Genomic DNA, 21,525 nt, shown 5'->3' with positions numbered 1-21,525 from the left:
TTCTGCAATAGAAGATTTGGGATGATAAAAATATGGAAAGAACTGAAGAAATGTGGAAAATAGATGATTGAGAGAGAGAGAACAGGGAACTAGCTAGAGAAAAGAAGTTTTTTTTTAAGAAAAAGAATGCAGTCACAGCACGCTCTCTGGCTCTGCAGGTCACAGCTGACATGGTCATAATGCAAATGACAATTATTGGTGTGAGTATGACAAGACTGTATAGGGATGATGGGTGAAAGAAATGCTCCCCTTGGCAGAAGTCAGTAATGTTTATAACAGATGAACAGGGAAATAGAAGTGCATGAGTATTATTTGGAAGTATGAAACTCTGGAGGAAAAAGGACAGGTGAAGGGTTAAAAGTGTTTCCAGGGATCAGGACTGGGGTAGGGCAGAAGGCTATGGTTTTCAGCTATGTCTTTTGGTTCTATTATTTTTTATTGATTATCCCATGTGTTATGTAGATCAAAACACTTGTTTAAAGAGAAGTTCTGCCAATCGTAAGACTTTGATTTCTAGACAGGAACTGGAAAAGCTCCTCTAGTACAGTCTCCACCTGTGGACAGGTAAACACCCCAACCCAGGTGGCCTTTTAGAACACCCTGCTCAACCCCTGAAGAAATTGCCAAAAGAAAAACAACTATGGCTTGAACTGCCTGGTGAAAGGTGTGTTTGAAAGTGACAGAGAATGTTGGGAAATGATCATTGACTGTTGAAAGATTGTCATGTGCCTTCCAGGGGTCTCCCATCAAGGTTGAAAGGGAAACTGGAGTGGGGGCCGGGCCAGGAGACCCTCCAGTCCTGGCATGGCTCCTGCTTCCCTGTGGGACTGGAGTGAGTCATGGCCTCTCAGTTCCTGTCACTGGAAAATCCGAGCTTTGAGTTTTCCAAGGGCCTTTACAATTCTACATTTCTCTAAGTGGAAAATGACAGCAAATAGCTTTCTGTTCTCTGGGCACAGTGAGGAACAGAGGGAGAGACAAGTAACAGACAAGTGAACAAATAAGATTCTTTGGGCCCTGGCCCGTGTGGCTCAGTTGGTTGGAGCGTCATTCCATAACCAAAAGGTAGGGGGTTTGATTCCCCATCAGGGCACTTACCTCCATTGTGGGTTTGGTCCACAGTCCAGGTGCATATGTGGGGCAACCAATTGATGTCTCCCTCTCACATTGATGTTTCTCTCTCTACTGTCCTCTCTTCCTTCCTCTTTTTCTAAAAGCAATGAAAAAAGAAGTCCTCAGATGAGGATGAAAAAAAAGCTTCTTTGAGACAGTGAAAGTTTTCCCAAGAAAATAAACGAGGGTGGTATAGATGATGCTGGCATAGGATAGATAATGATAGGGTAGACATTGCTGGCAGGGGCATGGGTACTTTACCTGGGTGGTCAGGGCCACTTGTCTGAGGAGGGAACATTTGAGTTGGGACCTAAACTGTGTGAGAGAGAGCCAGCTGGGGCGTGGGGAGGTGGCAGGAGAGAGTACTCCAGGGAACTCTGGTCTAAGGCACTGAGGCCAGGCCAGTCCGATAGAGCAGTGTGTCCTGCAAGGACAAAGAGGGGGATAAGGGGTCAGCATTCAGTATGAATTTTTTTTAAGGGAAAATAAGTTTCTGTGCATGGCAAGGATAAATTTGATGCTGCCCAGAGTGTGGTGGGCCAGCCTTCATCCAATACCCAGCCCAGGGAGTTGTCTGTTCTTCAGTACCTCCTGAGAGGGCCCACTGAGTCCCTGTGCAGGAGTAAAATGTGAAGAGGAAAGGGCACCACTGGGAAAAGCAATGGGGGTGGCAGAGGCTGGTCTATAGTGGCCAGGAATATACTTCTGGGGAAAATAAGGGATGTTAATCAGTCAAAGATATGACATCAAGGCTTGTCCACTCATCCAAGGCCATACACAAGTTGGTCCAGTACTTTCTAACCACTGAAGACTTTCTGAAGATCAAGGCTGACACAGCACTAACAGTTTCTAGGGTGCTTTGCAGTAAATCAAATCTTAATTTAATAAAAATTAAAAATAAGATAAATTAAATGTTCATATCCTTTGACCCAGAACCTCCACTTTTAGGAATCTGTCCATGCGAAGAAGTTCAGGGATGCTCACTAGAAGTATAGTTTGGAGTGGCAAAAAGTTTGGAAATGATCAAAATGGGCATGGATAGGGAACGAGTTGAGTAGATGGTGGCATAATCACACAGTGGAACTCCAGGTAGCCACTCCAAGGATGAGGTAGATTCATGTGGAAAAGAATGATCTCTGGAGGATATTATTAGGTGAGAAAGGCTAGGCTGACTTAGCTTAGACTGTGGCCAAGTGAGCTTGCTGTATCTCTCAGCTCCACACCCCTGTTCCCTGCTAGCCTCCAGGCCCCTCCAGCCTTGGGAAATTTGGACTCTGGAAGATCAGACACACCCACTCCCTAGTCTAGAGAAGAAGTCTGGGGAAAGGCAAAGCTCTGCACAGTGGCCCCTTGATGGCTGAGTTCCACCAATCCAAAAAGTGAACACTGGATGTCTCCTCCAATCAGGAGTGAAAGAGTGAGTGAGGGGTGGGGCATGAGGCCAGAAGTGTTACTCTGGTGCAACTCTCTCCACAGGGAAACATGAGGACTAGAGAGTAAGTGTTCCCACCTAACAAACATTCCTGAGGGGTCACAGGAAACTGGGAAAAGTGGTTGTCTATTATAGGAAGGAAACAGGGAGACTTACTTGGATTTAGAGATACCGGAGTAAAGGGTCATTTCTAGTCCCTCTTAAAGATTCAAGGGATCACCTCTACTTATGAATAATTTCTTCCGAAGCTCTGGTGAGGTCACTAGATCTGAATTCCAGATGTCATCATGGGAGAGTACTTCCCTAGTCCCCAATTTTCCTGGATGCTGAACAATTTGAACCAGTCTGTAGCTACCCTTGTATGCCCCAAGGCCTTTCTCTTACACTGGACTCAAAACTTGACCCCTTGTAAAAACTCACCCTTTTCTGTGCAGGAGCTTATGCCTACTGTTTGGAATTCAACTGAAATCACTCTCCAGTGTTAAAGCAATGCTTTCCAGACGTTAGACATTTGAGAACTACTCCCAGGATTTTTCCTAACACTGGAGACCACCTGCCCTTTTATTTATATAATATTTTTCTTAAATGACTCACTGTTTTAAAATTTCAATAAATTTGTTTTAAGGAGACTTTATATCACTACTATAAATGATATGTTTAAAGGAAGAACCTTAAAAACATTATACTATCAAAATAACATTGTTTAATTCTAGGTACACACTATGGCCTGCCCAAAGTTCTGCATGTTGTTCTTGTTGTTTGAAAAAAAAATAGCACATGTTAGAGACAGACTAGCACCAAGCTGGGTCTTTTCTCTTTGGTGGACTCAGGAAATTTAGCAGAGGACTTTCTCCTCACATGGTTCAATGTTATTTGATGCCATACCAATGCACCATCCAAAATTATGCCTTGTAACATGAATTCCACATTGGGAAAGACTGAGTTAAAACCTTTTTTCCCCCTTTTCTTGAGTCTTCACTATATGTCCATAGGCATTGTGTCATCTGAGCTGGACAATATGTGAAGCCATTATCACCCTGAAGTTTATGGCCCTGCCTGATGAGATTGGCATTTTGGTGTTCCAGCTGTTATTAAAATAACATCACTGTGGTACATGAGCCCTTTTTATTGTGAGGGTCAGAAACACATCTCTTTGGAGGCAGCATATGCTGGCAGCTAAGAATGACGCAGGCCTAAACAAAGGGGAATTTGTTCTTTTTAAAAGAATTGGAAAAATTTGAGCTAGTTCACTGGGTCCTTCCAAATGACAATGCACGAATAGCAGCTGTGACCTCCCAGACTGAGCTCTGCAGGCACACAGGTTGGGGCTCACTGTTAATGAATCCTGGGTCTCAAAGAATGGCCTTGGACAGAGAAGAAGGGAGTGAGGGTGAGCAAGGTCAGAGAGGAGAGTTGACAGATAAATGGGGGAGGGTTTTGTGCAGTGCAACTCTCTAGGTGGGAGAGCTGGTATGAGGAAAAGGCTTTTTTCATGCTTCTATTTCAGAAGTATCAGTGGATGCTCAAACTATTGGGGTGATATTCCAATGAGAGATCAGATCTCTATATTGTTTAAAATATCTCCCCATACATGCTACAACATGGATGAAACATTGTACTAAGTGAGAGGAGTCAGACACAAAGGACAATATTTATCATTTCATTTATATGAAGTATCTAGAATAGGCAAATCCATAGACAGAAAGTAGATTGGTGGTTGCCAGGGACTAAATGGAGAGATGAATCAGAAGTGACTAATTAATACATACAGGGTTTTCTTTTGCAGTGATGAAATGTTCTAGAACTAGACAATGGTGATAGATATACAACCACTGGATATTGTGAATATACTAAATGTCACTAATGATAACTTTTATATTATGTACACTTTACCTCAATAAAATATACCACCTTGCACACACACAAATTGCTTTTTAATTACAAGTGCGAAATATACAGTGGATAAATCTAGTGGATCTTAGCCACTTCATCAAAGTTAGCATAACCACTAATGAAAAGACTGACATCTTGTGCACCCTGATGGGGAAAGCGTACACTGAGAAGGACACATTGCTTATGCAGTATTCCTACCAAAGGAGCAGACCCTGAATCCAGTCATTAGGAAGCATCAAACAGATTGAGGGACATTCAACAAAATAAAGGTCCATACTCTTATTTAATATCAATGTCATGAAAGGCCAGGAAGGGCTGAGGAACCATTCTAGATTAAAGAGACATGACAACAAAATGCATCATCATTCAGCATTTATCCTCAATCAGGAAAAGAAATAGCTAAGGCCATATTAGGATAATTGAAGAAATTTGAATATGGTTTGTAGATTAGATAATAGTATTGTGCTAGGCAAAATTTCTTTTTTTAAAAAAATTTATTTATTTATTTTTAGAGAGAGAGGAAGGAAGGGAGAAAGAGAAGGAGAGAAACATCACTTGCCTCTCACATGCCCCCAACTGGGGACCTGGTCTGCAACCCAGGCATAAGCCCTAACCAGGAATTGAACTGATGACCTTTCAGTTTGTGGGACAGTGCTCAACCCACTGAGCCACACCAGTCAGGGCTATGTGAAATTTCTTAATTGTGCATATCTATTGTGGTTATGTAAAAGAACGTTCTTGTTTTTCAGAGTCACACCACAATATTTAGTCACACAGAAATATGATGTAGGCAACTTACTCTCAAAAGATTCAGAATAAGTGTGTGTGTGTGTGTGTGTGTGTGTGTGTGTGTGTGTTTGGAAGGAGAGAGACTTAAAAAATAAAACTAATCCGCTGAAAACTGGTACCACTATGTCATCATAAATAATGAAACCAAGGTCTGATTTGGACTACATTTTTATAAGTGAAATTAAAAATTTTATGTTCTATAAAACTTTAGTAATCGTAACTCATCACAGATTATTGGAATGAATGAAGAATGAATGAAGTGTTGATTTCAGGGCTTGGTAGTGTTCACTTTTCCAGCTAGATTGGTTGATGTGACATCTTTACATTCGCATGTTGTTTGGCCAAGGTGAAGGTAATGTTTGTGAAAATGTTTGGAAACTTCGCCACTTTTTCCAAGGGTGACTTTTAATTTTTTGATATTAAAATCATTCTTTTGAATGCTTTTTTCCCCAATATCATCTGTATTTACCTTTTTCTTCTTTTATTGCTAACAAGTCCACCTCAGACAAGTTCTTGCATATTAATGCCCTTAGTGCCTTCTGAGAGGTTCTCTAGTGTCACTGTCATCAACTCGGTACGACCCTAATTCTCTTGCAAGATTTCCAATTTTTACAGTTGCTTCTTGCTGTATGTTATTTACACTGTCCAGCCATAGTAAAAAATTTACTCTGAGATCTCAGTTGTTTAACATCCAAAGGTTTATTTCTTAATCACGGTATCTGTCCAAGGTGTGAAGCTTTGATGTGTTGTGGTTGCACCATCCCAACTACCTCATCAGCGGGAGGGAGCATGAAGAACTCTCACCTGCTTCTCAACCCAGAAATGCTTCAGACCAGAAATGTCACCCTTTGCTTGCAGCCCACTGGCCAGAATTAGTCACAAGGTCCAACCTAACTGCAAGGTAGTCTGGGAAATGCAGTCTTCCCATGCTCCAAGGAGGAAAATTAAATGGCAGCTGTCTGCCACATGGTGCATTTGCATTTTGTGGTCGGATGTTCTAGTGAGAATACATATTAAGTGGAGGGGTGTTTGAGAGGGGATTAATTATATAAACTGTCAGATCACTAGGAAGTATTTTTGTACGATGATCACTTCTGCTTTATTACTCATCAGGGACTGTGATAATGAGCACTCAACTCAGATGGTGAGCTTCCTCTGGTGCTGTGAAATTCCCAGAGCGTTGCCTGGTGAGCGGGAGACTCAAACAGCATTTTAGCTCACACACAGCGATGCTTCTCTGAATGAGGGATTCTAACTGGTCCTCACCCCAAATCCTCCACAAGGAATATTTGGTGTTTGAGTGCAACAAAGAACAGCTTTGAAAAGAGCTAGACTTTGTCTGAGCTAGACCTTAGTCTGCAAGCTAGGAAAGGCAGAAAGAGCTGTTTTTTATTTTCTAAAACCCCATTCAAAATTGCTTATGTTTTTATTTCAATTTTGCTGTTGACAAATCTGAATTTCTCACACCCTCTTTAGCACATCTCTCTCTCTCCCTCGCCCTCCCGTGCCCCGTGAAAATGTTGGTGCTTCTGGCTTTCATCATCATCTTCCACATCACCTCCGCGGCCTTGCTTTTCATCGCCACCATCGACAATGTAAGTTCCCTTTACTTCTGACCATCCCAGAACCCCTGCATCCTACCGTCAGTAACAGGATTGAGAATTGCCCGAGGTGATTACAATTTGGGGTTGTCCTACCCACCAAGGCATGCCTGTCTCCTTAACATGGGCCTGAGGGCTCTGGCCTAAATGTTGGGGTCTGGAGCATCCATATATTGGTGCGCGGGGATGTTGGTCCTTTCATCCCTGATTCCTCTAGAGAGCCTGGCATGGTGCCATGGTTGTAGGAAGCCATTTGAGGACTCAGCATAATTTCAGCCTTCTTAATTGAGGTCAATGACTCAGCATTGGCACTGTTGCCACTTTGCACTGGATCATTCTTTGTTTTGGGGCCATCCTGTGCACTATTGGAGGTTTAGCCTCATTGTTGGTCTCTGCTCCCTAGATGCCAGAAGCCCTCCCACCCCTACTTATGACAACCAGAAATGTCTTCAGACATTGCCAAATGTCCTGTGGGGGGCAGAATCATCCGTAGTTGAGGACCACTGCCCTAGACACCCCTCCCCCATCACATGTGACGCATCCCAGGCAATCTCTGCTCCTCCTGCTTCTGATGTGTCCTTACTGACAGGATCCCTTGTTGCTGGCTCACGTGGCCATGCCCTCCTAGCAGAGCCTATGCCGGGAACTTCTCAGACTCTGCCCATGCTCCAATGTAAAAAGTTAACTCTTTCCCTTTAGTATCCATCTCTCAGCTATATGGCAAGAATACACTTAGTAAGTAACCTATTGGCATTAATATCCCCCCCAGCAGGAAATGAGCTTTTTACCAAAGGTCCTCTATGGCTCACACCTCGATCCAGATGCCTGGTGTCCATCCTGATAATTTCAGACTGCAGCAACATTTGGAGTCAGAAACACTGCTCAAGAAGCTAAAAAATGCACCTTACAAGTGGCCATCAGCTCTGCCTACATACAGTTAATTAATCATCATAACAGTAATAACATAGATCATTAGACCACCTGTCACTTAGAAAGCACTTACTCTGGTCTAGGGTAGGCCCTTTCTGCATGCTGCATCCCAGCTGATCCTCACCTTAAGTTTTTGAGATGGGTCCTCTCCTAGCACTGCTTCTGATAAGGGAACTGGGCCTCAGGGCAGTGAGGGTACCTGCTGGAGTTTACACTGCAGTAAGTGGCAGAGCTGGGATTTGACCCTTTCCAGACCTCCTGGCTTTATATCCTGTAAGATCAAATAAGTACAGTGATCAGGTTTGTGTTCCTGCAGGTTCTCAAAGAACTGCCATGAGTGGGTAGGGCAGGGATCACATTGACGCCATGGGTTAAAGAATTTGTACCTTGCCATTATCCGAAGGGCCCATGCACAGTGAAATAAATGGTACTGAATGTCCTTTTAGAATTTTCTTTTTCTATTTCTTGCATCGGGTCCTTTGGGGTTCTGAAATGGTTGCAGACATAGTAAACAGGATAGATGGACATTAGGGGCAGAAAAGCTATAAGCCACAGCACTGCTTAGTCCTATGGAACACTCCTGTGTGTTTGTGTCACAGTGGCTCACTGAGAAGACTCAGATGGTCGTTCTTGCCAGTCTGTGAGTCACAGGGAACTCATGAGTTAGGAATTGTGCTTGGCACTGTAGTGGGGCACATAGTGGGAGCTCAGTGAACCTCTGTCGACTGAATGAATGGGTGGGGGAGATTCCAGGCTTTGGGGGGATGGAAAGCAGAAGGATGGCCTTCTGGGGCAGGTGGAGACAGCAGAAGCACAGAGAGAATGAACACATTCTCTCTGATGGTGGGAGAGCATCCATGACAGGCTTCTCCCCTTTCCAATTTCATCCTTTTCTCATGCTTGTAGCTCTTGTGGAATTTACCACTGTGTATTTATTACCACCAAGTGAGCCTCACCTTCTCTCCTCCACCACGTGGAGAGACCAGCAGTGTGGACATTACCGGGGTGCTTGTTGGAAATACAGAATCTCAGGCCCCATCAGAGACCTCTTGAATCAGAATCTGCATTTTAACTAGATCCCGAGGTGGCTTGCATGCACACTGAAGATTGAGAAGCACTGTTCCCAAACATTCATTTACCATGGTGCCTCATACCTTATTAGGAGTCAGTATTTTCATAATTAACAATCAACCTTTCCTTCTGTTTCCATTTTATGTTACAGGCCTGGTGGGTAGGAGAAGGATTTTTTGCAGATGTCTGGAAAGTCTGCGTCAACAACTCAAATTGTACAGAAATCGGTGACGACTATTCGTGTGAGTGTGAAGCTGATTGAGAAGGCTGGATGAAAAAGAGAATGCTCAGGAGAAAGGCTTCCCTGTTGTCTGACTCCTCATTCTCTCCTTCACCCGGCATTCTGGGAGGGGCCTGGCTGGGGGCTCAGCAGGCTGCAGCAGGGACAGCGTCAGCTGGAGACAGGAGGGGTGTGGAGAAGGCAGGGGCTGCAGGGGACTCCAACCCCACCTACGCCCACACTTCTCTGTTTCTTGGCCAAGTGGAGCTTCCTTGCTCATACTTTCTCAGCTCCAGCCCTCATCTAGAATCTTCTCCTCCTTCTCACTTATCCAAGCCTCCCCTGTACATAGACTCAGAGACTGTCTTTGACATTTGTGTCACTTCCCTGCATCTCAAGAGCCTTGAGAGCTGGCTGCTTTGTGAGCTGTGTGATCTTACCTTGGGGCAGGTCATCTGAGCACTAAGAATATCTATATCCTCAGCTGTAAGTGGGGGGAATAGCAATGCACCTGCCCCACCTGCCTCTGTACATAAGCTGAAGTACTCCAAAAGGCTTCGCAAACGCAGAAAATTCCACTTAAAAACATGCCAACCACTCTCCTTCATTCTGGAGAGGATGGTTCTATTTTCTGTTTTAAAACTAATGGAAGAGGTGCTTTGGCCCTGGTGCCTGAAAAAATACTGGATGCCCAGTTAAATTTGATATCTCAGATAAACCATAAGTAACTTAGTTTAAGTATGCCCTAATATTAACATGAGACATACTTATACTAAAAAAAATATTTGTTGTTTAGCTGATATTCAGATTTAATGTGCATCCTGTTTTTTTGTGTTGGTTTTTGCTTGTTTGCCAAATTAGGGCAATCTTATTTAGGGGCAGGGGACCCTGCTCACTGGCTCCTAATGTCTCACCTTCCATCAATAACAATGTCAACACTCATCATACAAATACCAACAGAAATCCAACAGAAGGCATCATTTGCTGAAGGTTTACTGCGAGGCGCGGGTCCAAGTCCTTTACATAAGTGATCTCATAGCCCTATCCAGCAGGGACCATGGGCCCCATTAGATGAGGAAACCGAGGCAGAGAGTGGAAACCCAAGGTTACACATCCAGGAATAAGTGACGGAGCCAGGATTTCAATCTAGATGTGATTGATTCTGAAACCTGCATTTTAAACCACATCATGTGGTCCCTGCCACGCCCTCCCCCTCTCCCCGTATATCTACCATGCTGAGCCTTGACCCTGGGAACAACCATTCTTCCCCGTGCTCTGCGAGCCCCAGCTGTTGCCCGTGTGCATGGTCAGCTGGCAGGGCTGGCTGTGCTCTGCGGCAATGTTTCCAAGCCTCTATTATTTGTGCTCCATAGTCTCTATGTGGAATGATTTAATTCCCAGTTACTTTTCCTTAAAATAACAGGGGTTGGCAAACTACCAGCCGAATTCAGTCCAATTAGATAAATATGGCTTTTACATTTTTAAAGAGTTGTTTAAACAAAACAAAGAAACAAAAAAGCAAAACAAGAAAATGCAACAAGAGACTACATGGCCACAAAACCTAGAGTATTTACTGGTCTGGCCTTTACAGAAAAAACATGCTGACCCCTACTTTACAATAGTTCACTTTTTCCTTACATTCATCTACTTCGAAAGGAAATTTATGTCCCCACATAAGTGATATTCTGGTATCACTTGCCATAAAGGAAGGAAAATTTATTAAAAATGCCACATTGGCCCTGGCTGGTGTAACTCAGTGAGTTGAACACCAGCCTGCAAACTGAAAAATCAGCAGTTCGATTCCTGGTCAAGGCACATGCCTGGGTTGTGGACCAGGCCCCAGTTGGGGGTGTGCAAGAGGCAACCAGTCAATGATTCTCTCCCTCTCTCTCCCCCTCTCCCTCTCTCTAAAAAGAAATAAATAAAATATTTTTTAAATGCTACACTGAAAACCAAATGTTATTAAATCCTTACCAGATTCACCTGCCTCTTGAAGGCCTCAACACTGTTTCTGGTTCTTCCCTGTTAAAAACAAAACCACCACCAAACCCAGATATTATCAAGTGTTATAAAAGTGCTAAAGTGGAGGCTGGAAAACATTTTCTTCAGGTCCTTGCACATTTAAACAAAAGCAAAGTGAACACCCCTCTCTTTAGGTGAGTTTCATCAGTTGGTGTGCTGATCGTACTCCACCTACACTAGGCTCACTGGCCTGCAGCAGAATCTTCTGCACCCACCCCCCGGTTTTGAGAAACCCTGTTTTAAGATCTTGTGCCCTTTTTCCTAAAGCCATTGTCTTAATATGTCCAGACTGTCACAACAGGACACCATCAACTGGGTGGCTTGTACATCAGACATTTGTTTACATCTCACAAGTGCGGACGGACAGATCTGGTGTCTGGGAGGAGCAGACATTCTTCCTGGTTTGTAGACGGCCCGTTCTCGTGTCCTCACCTGGCAGAGAGCAGAGAGAGGAAGCAAGCTCTTGTGTTTGTCCTTCTAAGGGCACTAATCCCGTTCCTGAGGGCTTCACCCTCACGACCTAATCACTTCCTAAAGGCCCCACTGTCACACCGGGAGTGAGGATGTCAACCTATGAGTTTGGGAGGTGACACAAACATTCAGTCCACAGCAGCCATGTTTTCCATATTTGCCCCATCGCCTGGGGTACTTGCTTGAAACACTGGCTCCTGGTGCCCACCCCACTTACTGCATCAGAACCTCAGGGAGACAGGCCCAGGCACCTGCAGCTTTAATAAGCCCCCAGGTGGTTCCTGGAATTGGGCAAATTTGGGAAGCCGTGCTCAAAGCCACAGGGGTGCCCTACATTAATTACACTTGACATGCCCCTGCATGCTTGATCCCATCACCACCCGAGATTCTGATTTATTTCACTTCAGTGTAGTCTGCCGGATGTCTTTATAACGGAGCTATAATTTACAAGCAAGAAAATGCAGACTTCTTAGGGTTTCAGTTCAAAGAGTTTTGACAATTATGTATACACCCATGTAACCGCCATCAAAGGCAAGATAGAGAACATTCCATCACCCCAGAAAGTTCCCTTGGGCCCCTTTCAGCTCAGTTCTCACCACCCCTGCCCCGAGGGCAACCACCCTGACTTCTGTCACTATAGTTCCCGGCTGCCTGTTCTTGGACTTCATATGATTCGATCATGTGGTGTCAGGGGGGTGGAGGGGGGCAGGCCTGGCTTTGTTCCCCACTGTAAGCTATGGGGGAGGGGCTCCGTGCTTTCCAGTGATCCCAATGTGCAGCCAGAATGCATTAAGAGCCATTGCTCTAAAAGTTGATTAAGTACTGGAAATTATGCCTCCCTGTAGTCACTTTTTAGACAAGATTGAAAAAAGAAAAGAAAAGAAAAAAAAAACGGAAGGTTTTCCTTAGATTTTCCTCTGCAGCACTGGGCTCTGACCCTTCACCCATCTTACTGTCTCCTGGTGATAACATCCAGCCACTATTAAAAACTTCCTTTGAGGGTCACCCCTAAAACCCTTCCATGGGTGAGTTCACCCACTCTCCCAGCCTGCCGAGGCAGAAGCTATTACTATCCCCATTTCACAGGTGAGCAAACTGAGGCCCACGCAGGTGGCTTCAGTCCCTGTACTTGACCCCTGTGTACACCTGTGGTGCAGGACTCCAGCTGCATCCTTCCCCGTGCAGCGCCCTCCCACCAGACAGGCTCCTTTCTCTCTGATCAAGCTCCCCTGTACCAACCTGCCTCCCCTCATGCCCCACTCTCTAAGGCCAACTGAAAGCAACATAACTTTCATTTTCTTAAATAGTGAGAGCGGAAGTTTCACTCTCTTAAAAGTACTTTCAGAAAGTCACTCAGTCCTATGAGCCCCAAGTCCCTGAGAATCCCTCCAGAGGTCTCTCTAAAGTGCAGACACCCAGTCCTGACCTGTCCCATCCTGATCTCTTGAACCGGCATCTGCCAGATTGGAACCTGAGGATTTGTACTTTTTGAAAAAAATCCACCACCCAAGAGCCAAGCATTTGGGAGCAGTGACCCAGACCAGGGATAATGCAGAGCAGGTGGTCTTGATAAGGTCCAGATAAGGACAGTATCGCCAGGTCAAGTGTACAAATGGACACTAGAGGGAGAGGGTTTGGGTAGACTTCTTGGCTGCCCTGTGCTCATACTGTGCAGACCACAACCTGACAACCTGCACTTTTGTCTCATCACCCCCACTCGATCTGTCACTGTCACTGCACCCCGGGGACCCAGGCGGCCTGTGGTCCTCAGTCGTGTGCTCTTGTCCTTCCCCACAGATTACTCCACGATGCAGGCGGTCCAGGCCACCATGATCCTGTCCACCATTCTCTGCTGCATCGCCTTTCTGATCTTCTTGCTCCAGCTCTTCCGCCTCAAGCAGGGAGAGAGGTTTGTTCTAACCTCCATCATCCAGCTCATGTCATGTAAGTAAAACGATGGGTGTCCTGGAATAAGCACTCCCTTCCCAGCCACCCACAAATAGAAGCCAGGAGTGGCACGGCAGGTCAGGATTTGGAAAGGAGACGTTGGCTGCTGTGTCATGGTGCCACCATGGGACATTTTATATTTTGGAGTTTGGAGGGTGGTTAGGGGGTCAGACAAGTCATCCTTCCTGAGTTAGCATCTGATGAGTGAGTAGGAGTTGCTACAGAACATGCTCTATTGGTACAGAGGGGCAGGAACAGGGTGTCAGGCAGAGGGAACAGCGTGGCCGAAGCCCTGTGACAGGAGAGATTGAGCTGGGTCTGGGGCTGGAGGGTGGAGATGTGGGAAAGGGAGTGGGGGTTGGTGGAAACCACTCCAGAGAGGCATCTGGGGCCGCACTTCCTGGGATATTGTCAGCCTTCTAGGATTGGGGCCTTTGTCCCAAGCTGGTGGGAAGCCATCAGCAGATCTGTTTGTTTGTTTGTTTGTCTGTTTTTAAGGCTAGTTGGTGTTAGATGTGCCCACTGTGGGCCAGGCCTTTGGGGACTGTTGGAGATACAGAGATGAACAAGGCATAGCCTCAGTCCCGGAGGACTTATAGGAAAAAGGTGTCTCAGAGCACTTTTTTTCTACTTAATGAATTTAACGAGGCTGTAATCAGGTGAAGAAGCCTTGTGCCACAACTTCATCAATTGCTGTTGTTTTTCAGTAGCGAGTTAAAGCCTTCTGATGACAAAAACTGGAAGCCACTTCCACTGTCATTTCCAGTCTGGAGTCAATGGGTGGCTTGATGAGGATGAGAAATCTGGGCTTTGGAGCCAGCCTGCTGCTTGGTTCTAACCACCACCTCCTCCTAGCTGTCTGCCTCCCAGACCTCATTGCCTGCAGCCCAGGGTCAAGTCCAGACCTTGGTACGTTACCAGCACACTAGGATGGTCTGTGTGCATGGGACTATTTTAAAATTGAGTCCTACATCCCAAAAAAACCCTCATTCCTGGGCAGAGCGGGGCAATTGGTCACACACATCAGCCTCTCCGGCACGTTGACTGACCACCCAGGGCGCAGGCAGAGGATTAAAGCATTTTGAGTATAAAAGACCCTGGAAGGTCACTTGGTCCCTGAGCTCCAAGTCCACCAGAATCCCTCTAAGCACCTGTCTAAAGTACAGACCCCAAGCTCCATCTTGACCTCTTGAATCAGACTCTGCTAGGTTAGAACCTTCTCACCCATGAGCCCAGCACTTGGGAGCAGTGACCCAGACCCAGTGAGGCCGACAACTTGCCCAAGGGCACCAGTGGGGAGGTGTCTGCTCCGCTTCTCCCTTTACTTTCTTTGTATCTCCCAGTAAGAGGCATGGATACCCCACTACTCACCCCATTAAAGGCAAGTGAATCTTGTCACTTAACAGGCAGAGGAGGAGTTGGGAAGTTTATTTTCAGTCATGTCTCCATTTGTCTGTTTGTCACTAAGGCCATTTAATGAAAACTTGTTACCTTAATAAATACCTACATGGGAAAATTCCCCTGATTTTGATACAAGAGTCACACCCTCCTTTCCCATCCACAACAACTCATTTGACCATTTTCTGGTCCAAGGACCTGCCCCTCCCTCTTCTGCCCAACCCTGCAGTGTTTAGACACCATAGCTTTCAGTGATGTTCCAGTGTGAGCAACAGATGCTCTAACTTCCAAAAGAGATGTGATGCTGGGGCAGCTCGCAAGAAGCAAAGGAAAAGCTGAAAATCAGGGCTTGTATAGAGGATCCAGGCAGCAGGAACTGATGGGCAGTCACTTCAGAGAGATGCTGGCAGAATCAATGCAAATCAGATGACATTGTGACTTTGCTCTAGATTCAAATCTCCAGGAACAACAGATTGATCAGCAGATTGTCATACACTCAACCCCCAGTCAGACAAGGGCTGGGCACCCTTTGGACAGTCCTACCTCTGGCCAGGAGAGGCAATAGGTCCTCCAAAGAAAATCAGGGCACTTAACCTCATCCTAGCATTAATGTCTGTAAATCGATTAAGATGCTTTTGACTGCAACTAAGAGAAAAATCTAGGTAACAATGACTTTAGCCACGAAGACATTTACTTTTTTATACAACAGGTAGCCTGGAGGTGGAAGGTGCCAGAGTTGGTTTGGCAGCTCAGCAGCAGAATCACAACCCCCCACTCTTTTCATCCTTTTATGTTATCATCTTCAGAGTGTCATTGATAACACTCTAATGGCCCCCAAAAGGCTGCCACAGCTCCAGACATTCCATCCCGACCTAACAGTATCTGAAGTGGTAGTCAAGGGAAAGCACAGAGCTGAGTAGTTGGGGCAGAAATTGTACAGAGCCTGCAAAGCCTAAACTATTTACTGTCAGGCTGACTCCTGGCTTAGATCAATTATGACTCATCCTTTGGGCTGCGCACAAAGCTGCCCAAATAAAAAAGTGGGTTCAGCTAGCAAGAATGGGAAGCAAAATGGTGATAGGGGAGGCAGTGATAATCTGCTGCAAATATTAGTTATAATCTTTCCAACAGACTAAAATAAATGTGTATAATGATAAGAGCTTAAATTGGTCTTCTCCTCTGGCCACGGTCCTCAGAGGTGCCTGGGACACACGACAGTCCATGACTTATTGGTGTCTTCACTTTCTTTACACAGGCCTGTGCGTCATGATTGCAGCTTCCATCTACACAGACCGACGCGAAGAGCTTCACAAGGGAAACTACCATCTCTATAGCCAAACCTCGGATGGCAGTTACGGCTACTCCTTTATCCTGGCATGGGTGGCGTTCGCATTCACCTTTATCAGCGGCCTCATGTACCTGATACTGAGGAAGCGCAAATAGACACCAGGAGCTCGGTTGATTTCACCGCAGTACAAAAGCCACATTCAGATAACCATTTTGTATATAATCATTTTTTGTGGTTTTTCTAGCAAACATATTGTTTCCTTTAAAAGCCAAAAAAAGAGAAGAGTTTTTGCATTCTTGAGATCAGAGGATAGACTATGAAGGCTGGAATTCAGAACTCCTGCCCATCCTAAGGTCTCAACAACACAAAGCCAAAAATCCAGCAGTGCTCAAATCCAAAAATGTTCAGCAGGATGTTTCTTGACCACAAAGATGTGATGGGGTAACAAGAGACCAAGAAAGCCAGGTCTGGGGCATGTCTTCCCCTAGGTTTGGGCTGCACCAAGCTCCCCTCACCTCAGCTTCCTTTCCCAAATCTCTCGGTGTTAGTGGTGGAAGGTGGGCCGTGGTAAGGGGTGCAGATGAGGGATAAAACCTCAGGTATTTAGCAAAGTTCCATGTGAATAACAGGTATGGACCCTGCTGTTCTGTCTATATCCAGACCCTAGCCCCTAATTGCCTAGAGTGGGCCGGGTCCAGAAAATTCCACCCAAATTTGCAGACAACATCACCTGCTTGCCTTAGGGAAGTGTGTGGGGGGCGGGGGGTCAGATGTGGGCTCACCCTGAGGCAAAGACTTTCAACGTGAGATCACTAGCACATCTTGTAAAATGCAGACTATCAGGTCCCCTCTCCACCCCCACCCCAGACCTACGAAATCACAGTCTTCAGGGATGGAGCCTGGGAGCCTGCATTTCTAATACGCTCCTCTGTGATGCTTACATGCCTTAAAGTCGAGGACCACAGCCCCTGGGCCAAGGGAGCAGAGCTGCCTCACAAATGTTAAGGATCTCGTCATATCAAGCTGGGGAGATGGGTCTAGACCCCACTGCAGACCAAAGCTCTGGTCTCCATCAGCTCTCGATCCTTCACTGTCTCTTCCACAGCTGCTCTCATCTGGATCACCAGAACTCCAGTCCCAGGCCACACATCCCAACAGCCAGCCACCCTGGCGGGCACCGCCTTCTTAGAACCCTAAGTCAGAAGACCTCTTCCTTCTCTTCCTGCCCTGCCTATTAATTTGGCTGGACTTTACTAATGCCCCTTCTAGAGCCTCAGAGGACCCATCTGCTATTCATTCATTCATTCATTCATTCATTCATCAGCATAAGTTATGGAATGCTTGCATGTGCCAGGCATGGAGACACCATGGCGAGATAATCTCTTTATTGGTCTCATTGTTTAATGGAGGAGAGATTAAAAACCAATTAGGAAAACTAATTAAAAACTGATGAAGGCTGCGAAGAACACAACCAAGGGTTGAAAAGCAAAGCTGGTGGAGTAGGAGGGAAACTGCTGCATGCCTATGTATCTTTAAATTCTGCAGGAGGCATGGAGGTCAGCCTAAATAGCACTCACTCAGCCCATGCAGATGGCATTTGGCTGGGCAGCATCATCTATTCTGCCAAGAGAACATTTACTTTCGTGGAGCATCCCAGGGTCCCAATAGCCATTGAAGCAGAGGAACCCAGATTGCCACAGTTCTCACTTTGATGGGCACCAGCCTTGCCAGGGTCTGGGTGAGCGAACACTCCAGACAATTGAGACCATACTGAGAAAGACAGCTTTGGGGAGTTTGTAAGAGCACCATGAGATACGGGCTTTGTAGGTGACCCTGGGAAGTACCCCATTGAAGAAGCTTTTTGCACCTCACTGCCTTTTCCCTCTGGTGTTTTGAGCATGCTGCTGGAGAGGCATGCCTGGGCTGGTGTGCGACCTCTCTGCCGTGTCTCAGAGCACTGGTGCTATTTAAATGCTTCTGCACTTGACCTGCTGAGTGACACGGTGTCAGCCCAGTTCCAGTGGAGCTGGGGAGGTGTCTGTTTTGAATAGCGTTAGGGCCACCATGGACTCCTCTTCAGAGCAGGATTTGATCTTTCTGTCCATCTACACATTCATTCATTCATTTGTTCATTTGCAACAAAGGATTCCATGCCTACTATGCTCTAGGCACTGTGTGAGGCTCTGAAAACACAGGTGTGAGCAAACCCAGACATCCTCCTTGAGACAGGACACCCTCTCCACAGAGAGGCCACCTGCACAGTGCAGGGTGACATCAGGCCAATGACAGGACTGATCGCCACCTCCAGGAAGGCTCATTAGGCACATGGGGGTTAGGAGCATGTCACACCCTTGGGGTTTGCAGGATGTTCCATGAGCCTCTGGAGAAAGGTGGGTCTATAGTGCCCCATGCTTTCTACCCAGCTGGCTTTTCTATAGTTTCCTGGTGGCCACAGTGCAAAACAAACAACCCTTAGAACCAGATATCTGGAAAGACTAATCCCTAATCAGTTCATGAATTTCCTTCTCCAAAGCTTCAGGGGTGCTTGAGAATCTGAAATGACCCCATGGATTTTCCTGGCTGGTTGCCACTACTGTGTAGCATTCAGCTTCCACAGTCATCGTGATGCCGAGGTTTTGTGAAACGTGAGAGCTGCCTCCCCGCATTGGGGAGGTGGGAAAGGTGAGGCTGTGAGGAAGAAAACACCCAAATTTCTTACCTGTAGGCAGAATCAGCCCTCACTTGGTGCTTACTATCAGTTATTCAAGAACAATAACAAATAAAATTAGCTGAGACATCCAAGAAGCAAACATTAGGGCCAAATATATTACTGGTAACAACTGTATTTGAAGGAGCTATCGTTTGCGCATGTTAGGACATTTTTATACAGTACTGTAATTCTTTCATCAAGGGGTTATGGATGGAGACAGACTAACTCGTTTTGTTATTTGCATTAAAATTACTTTGGGTCTCTGTTGAAATGAGTTTGGAAAATTGATTTGTTGCTCTGAGTGAATGTAGATATTTATACCTGAATACAGGAAAATTGGAGACTTCCCCCACTCCTCCTTCTCTGCTACAGGTTATTTGCCTGTATGCATCCCTCATCAACAGGCTGGGGTCCTGGGATGCTCTGTTTAACTAATGATGAGGACACTTGGACCCCCACGCCTGTATGTAAACACACTAAACACAGTAGGTTAGATAGGAGCTGTAGCATCATTTAAAACCTGCCCGGGTGGGGAATTACTAAATTTGCTAATAATTGAAAGGCTACTTACAATACAGTGCAATGGACAGTTTTGTATATTGGGGGAGCGGTGGGGATAGGGCAATGCAGGGGAAGGCCTAGAGGTTACGTTTGGATCTTGGTTTGTGGACAAATGTGATTTTTAGGGTAGTTAGATACTTTCTACTTAATGTACCTTTAAAAATAGTACATTTTCTATGTTTTGTATAATCTGAAACTGTACATGAAAAATAAAGTTTAAGATCAAAGAACCCAGAGAAGCAGACTCTAATGTTCCCAACTGTGCCAACATGGAAGTTAAAATGCTGCCATTTTGAGTGGCAGAGGGGTCATTTGGTTTCTAATCAAGGAGATAATGTGGTTTTTACAGCAAGCAGTTGATGTCTGACAGTTTATCACAGGACAGCCTCCAGTGCCTTTGCCTCCAATGGAGGTGGGGCCTCCTAGATGAATGACCAGCAGCTGCACAGAACCTGTGCTTTGAAAGGGTCTCATACTTGGTTAATGATCTGCTATCATCATTTAAAAATTGTGTTTTTTTAAAATAAAAATATATTATTTACTTATTGTAGAGAGATGGGAAGGGGGGGAAGAGAGGGAGAGAAACATCAATGTGTGTTTGCCTCTTAAGCACCCCTACTGGTGACCTGGCCCACAACCCAGGCATGTGCCCTGACTGGGAATTGGTCCAGCGACCCTTTGCTTTGCAAGCCAGTGCTCAATCCCCTGAGCCACACCAGCCAGGGCCATTATAAGATTCTTAATGATATTTCAGCAAACAGCCTCACATTCTCATTTTGCAATGGTCTCTGCCAATTATGGAGCCGATCCTGTTTTTTTTTCCAATTACAGTTTTCATACAATATTATTTTGTATTAGTTTCAGGTGTACAGCACAGTGATTAGATGATCATACTTTACAAAGTGTTTCCCCTGATATTTCCTAGCCAGTCTTGTTCTTTAGTTTGTATTTTATAAAGTCTTCTGCTTTAAAGGGTTGAATGATGATGAACATATGACTATCTGTATAGCACACATTCTGCTGAAAAAAAAGAAAATTCAGCCAGAAAAATAGAGATGGAGAGATCTTTAATTTTTATTTAAGGAATGCCAAAAGTAGTAAAAGCTGTCTATCTAGGGGACCAACATGTCCTTATCTCCACACAGGGTTTGCAAACTCAAACTTCCAGGGGCCACTGTCCGTATTCTTTGTTTCTGGGGTTTTGATTTTTGTCCATGTGGCAGGTGGATGGTGGCACTTCAGACCACTCAGTTTCATATTTCTTCCATTCGGGAAATGATCTTTTTCATTCACCAAATTTTTGTGGCCTAGCATGATTTATCCTGGAGTATGAAATTCTATGTCTGGTTTAGAACTTGCCTTGCCCATCCCTGCAAATCTCCAAATCCTTGGACTCTCCATCCATTTAAATTGTAGGCTTCAGGCAGAAAGAACCTCAGTAAAGCCATCTTTTCTTCCATTTTGCCATTAGATGGACCATGTTTGCCCCAAGATTGACTTTCTCTTGTAGGAGTTTACTGAAGGCTCTAAACAGATGGACATGGCAACATCCTGATGTGTTTCTGTACCTTTTTTTCTGCTACTATAACTTCCACAGGTACATGGTTGGTGTAAAATTAGTGGCAATTTAAACTGGGGTTAAACTGTGGCCCATGGGCCAAATCGGCCCACTGCCCGATTTCGTAAAGTTTTACTGGCACATAGCCACACCCACTAATTTACATATTCTTCCTGTCTGCTGTCAGAGACAGAGTTGAGCAGTTACAAAAGAAACTACATGGGACTTCCAGCCAAGATGGAAGCATAGCTAGACACACTGTGCCTCCTCACACAACCAAAAGAAGGACAACAACAAATTTAAAAACAGAAAACAAATAGAACTGACAGAAAATTGAACTGTATGGAAGTCCAACAACCAAGGAGTTGAAGAAGAAACATTCATCCAGACTGGTAGGAGGGGTGGAGAAAGCAGCTGGGCAGAGAGGACTCGCAGCAGCTGGTAGACAGGGTGGTCCCACATTCGTGTGCAGATAAACCCAGAGGAACAACTGGGGAGTGAGACAGACCTCACAACCCAGG

The 21,525-nt window shown here is 45.3% G+C and overlaps 1 protein-coding gene across 1 annotated transcript; it reads left to right on the top strand.

Annotated features, from left to right (window-relative positions):
- Positions 1–6,703: 6,703 nt before the first annotated feature.
- Positions 6,704–19,676, top strand: EMP2 (epithelial membrane protein 2). The gene is made up of 4 exons (XM_045833746.1): positions 6,704–6,822; positions 8,981–9,071; positions 13,340–13,486; positions 16,143–19,676. The coding sequence occupies exons 1-4, from the start codon at positions 6,745–6,747 to the stop codon at positions 16,328–16,330; spliced, it is 504 nt and encodes a 167-aa protein (XP_045689702.1). The 5' UTR covers positions 6,704–6,744; the 3' UTR covers positions 16,331–19,676.
- The last annotated feature ends 1,849 nt before the right edge of the window (positions 19,677–21,525 follow it).

The sequence above is a fragment of the Phyllostomus hastatus genome, unplaced genomic scaffold (genome assembly GCF_019186645.2).
Source record: "Phyllostomus hastatus isolate PE091 unplaced genomic scaffold, TTU_PhHast_1.1 phas_contig_173, whole genome shotgun sequence".
Classification (NCBI taxonomy): Eukaryota; Metazoa; Chordata; class Mammalia; order Chiroptera; family Phyllostomidae; genus Phyllostomus; species Phyllostomus hastatus.
This window is presented reverse-complemented; position numbering and strand designations above follow the sequence as displayed.

Bases quoted from the DNA above. Each gene is read 5' to 3' on its own strand.
- EMP2 (XM_045833746.1), top strand. From the start codon at position 6,745: ATGTTGGTGCTTCTGGCTTTCATCATCATCTTCCACATCACCTCCGCG. The intron at 6,823-8,980 runs GTAAGTTCCCTT...TTTATGTTACAG, and splicing joins TCATCGCCACCATCGACAAT to GCCTGGTGGGTAGGAGAAGG. The intron at 13,487-16,142 runs GTAAGTAAAACG...TTCTTTACACAG, and splicing joins CATCATCCAGCTCATGTCAT to GCCTGTGCGTCATGATTGCA.